Source organism: Microtus ochrogaster, chromosome 21 (assembly GCF_000317375.1).
Source record: "Microtus ochrogaster isolate Prairie Vole_2 chromosome 21, MicOch1.0, whole genome shotgun sequence".
In the NCBI taxonomy this organism is placed as follows: domain Eukaryota; kingdom Metazoa; phylum Chordata; class Mammalia; order Rodentia; family Cricetidae; genus Microtus; species Microtus ochrogaster.
Genome location: NC_022022.1, coordinates 3,632,013 through 3,633,805, shown reverse-complemented (window position 1 = coordinate 3,633,805; position 1,793 = coordinate 3,632,013). Strand labels below are relative to the sequence as shown.

The 1,793-nt window shown below is 52.7% G+C and overlaps 1 protein-coding gene across 1 annotated transcript in view; it reads right to left on the bottom strand.

Moving 5' to 3' along the window:
- LOC113457230 (putative selenium-binding protein) overlaps positions 1 to 1,682 on the bottom strand; it is a 4,454-nt gene extending 2,772 nt beyond the window's left edge. The window contains exons 1-2 of the mRNA XM_026784104.1: positions 1,521 to 1,682; positions 8 to 361 (exon numbers count right to left, since the gene is read on the bottom strand). Of these exons, the coding sequence (XP_026639905.1) occupies positions 8 to 361; positions 1,521 to 1,560 (394 nt within the window). The 5' untranslated portion in view covers positions 1,561 to 1,682. The remainder of the gene's footprint in view (positions 1 to 7; positions 362 to 1,520) is intronic.
- Between the last annotated feature and the right edge of the window lie 111 nt (positions 1,683 to 1,793).

Below are 1,793 nucleotides of genomic sequence, written 5' to 3'. Positions count from 1 at the left end.
AGGGCACCGACTAGGATGAGAGCTGGAAACGGGCACCGAGGACGCTTGAGCCGGGTGGGCACTCCGCACCTGGCATGACTTAGCCTGTTTAGAGTTGGTCCTGGTGCAGGGTAGAGACCTGAAATCTGGTGCGGGGTGGATGAGCCAATGCTCCTGCCAGACGAAAGGTTATTCTCACCAGCCTCCACGTGAGCAGGGTTGAAGCCATCTTTGAGGACGTTGGGAGCTGCCCACTCAGAGCTGATCATGACGTTGTGTCGTGGTTGGTACCAGAAGTCATAACCCATAGGAGCAGCCCCTCCAGGCTTCTCCCACGTGCCTTTCACCTCGAAGGTCTCCCCATCAAGCAGCACAAAACTCCCTGAGCAGAGAAGAAAGGGAGAAAGAGGACTTAGAGGCGGTGAGCCATTGCTGTCTTTCCCACCCAGCTGGTCAGATCCTTGAGTTCAGATGCCCACGTGTCTGTTTCAGAGATGGCGGGTGTGATGTAGGGCCCCTTACTCTGTGCCCTCCCTCTTAGCAACGTTTCCTTCTCTTAGAACTCTGGGGAAATGTCCTCCCACTGAACAGAGAGCTCTGGGACTTGGCCCCTTAAGCATCATTTGCCCAGGCTGCCACAGCTCCCCTGGTATTCTCCCCACAGGCTAAGCTTCCTTGTGCGGGTAAGAACCCCAGGCAGCCACAGGTGGAGCTCCAGTCATGGAAGCCAGCTGTCCTTATGGGTTCAATACTTTTTCTCCCTCCCTTCCTCCTCTCCTATTCTCTCTTCTCTCTTTTGTGACACAGGGTTTCTCTGTGGAGCCATGGTTGTCCTAGAACTCACTCTGTAGACCAGGCTGACCTCAAACTCACAGAGATCCTCCTGCCTCTGCATTCCAAGTGCTGGGTTCAAAGGTGTACATCACTGTGTTCAGAAAAATGTTTCTAAAAGTTCACACACACACACACACACACACACACACACTCATGAATTCACAAAGGCAGACATTACAGATAGACTTGCTAGGTTTGTGTGTGTGTTCATATCTTCATGGCTGACTCTTGACTATGCCTTCTAGCAAACTCGGCAGTCACAGCTCATCTTGTGTGAGTGTCTGTGTGTTGTGAGTGTAAGTGTGTGCATGTGTGATTTACTGGGGGTTGATCCTGAGACCTCAATTGTAGGCAAGTGCTGTATCACAGGGGTGTGTCTCCAGCTTCTTATTTGTATTTTAAGACAGGGAATCTTGCTAAGATTCCCAGGCAGACCTTGAACTTGTGATCTTTCTGCCACAGCCTAAAGTATCTGGAATTACCTCCTGCACCAGCAGACCCAGCTGAGCCTCGTCCCTGTAGGAATAGTCGAGACAACTGAAGTCACTTGCTGACGTTTCAGACACTGGGTGGGACTCAGCCAGCCAGTTCTCCCTGGCCCCTCACTCCATAGCTCCCCGGGCTTTGGACCTGCTCCTACACAGCCCAATGTTTCCCACGCCTCTTATCTGCTGAGTTCTTGCCAAGTCAACATTGCCAGCAGGTACCTTTGCCATTACCCTGGGGATCCCCCAAGGTGCTGATCATCACCTCTCCGCTAGCCAGGCAGTGGCTGGTGTGCAGATTGCCCACGTTGCACTTGGAGTGGATTTCACTGGGTTCAATGACCTAGAGAAGGTGGGGAGTGGGGTCTGACTTTACAGAGCCAGGAGTCTCCACCCCCTCCTCCCATTCTCCCTGCTTTGTCTGTGGACCCTATCTTCTTTTCCTCTCCCTGAGGGAGGACAGCAGGGATTCAGTCTGGTAACTCTGAGAGCAGC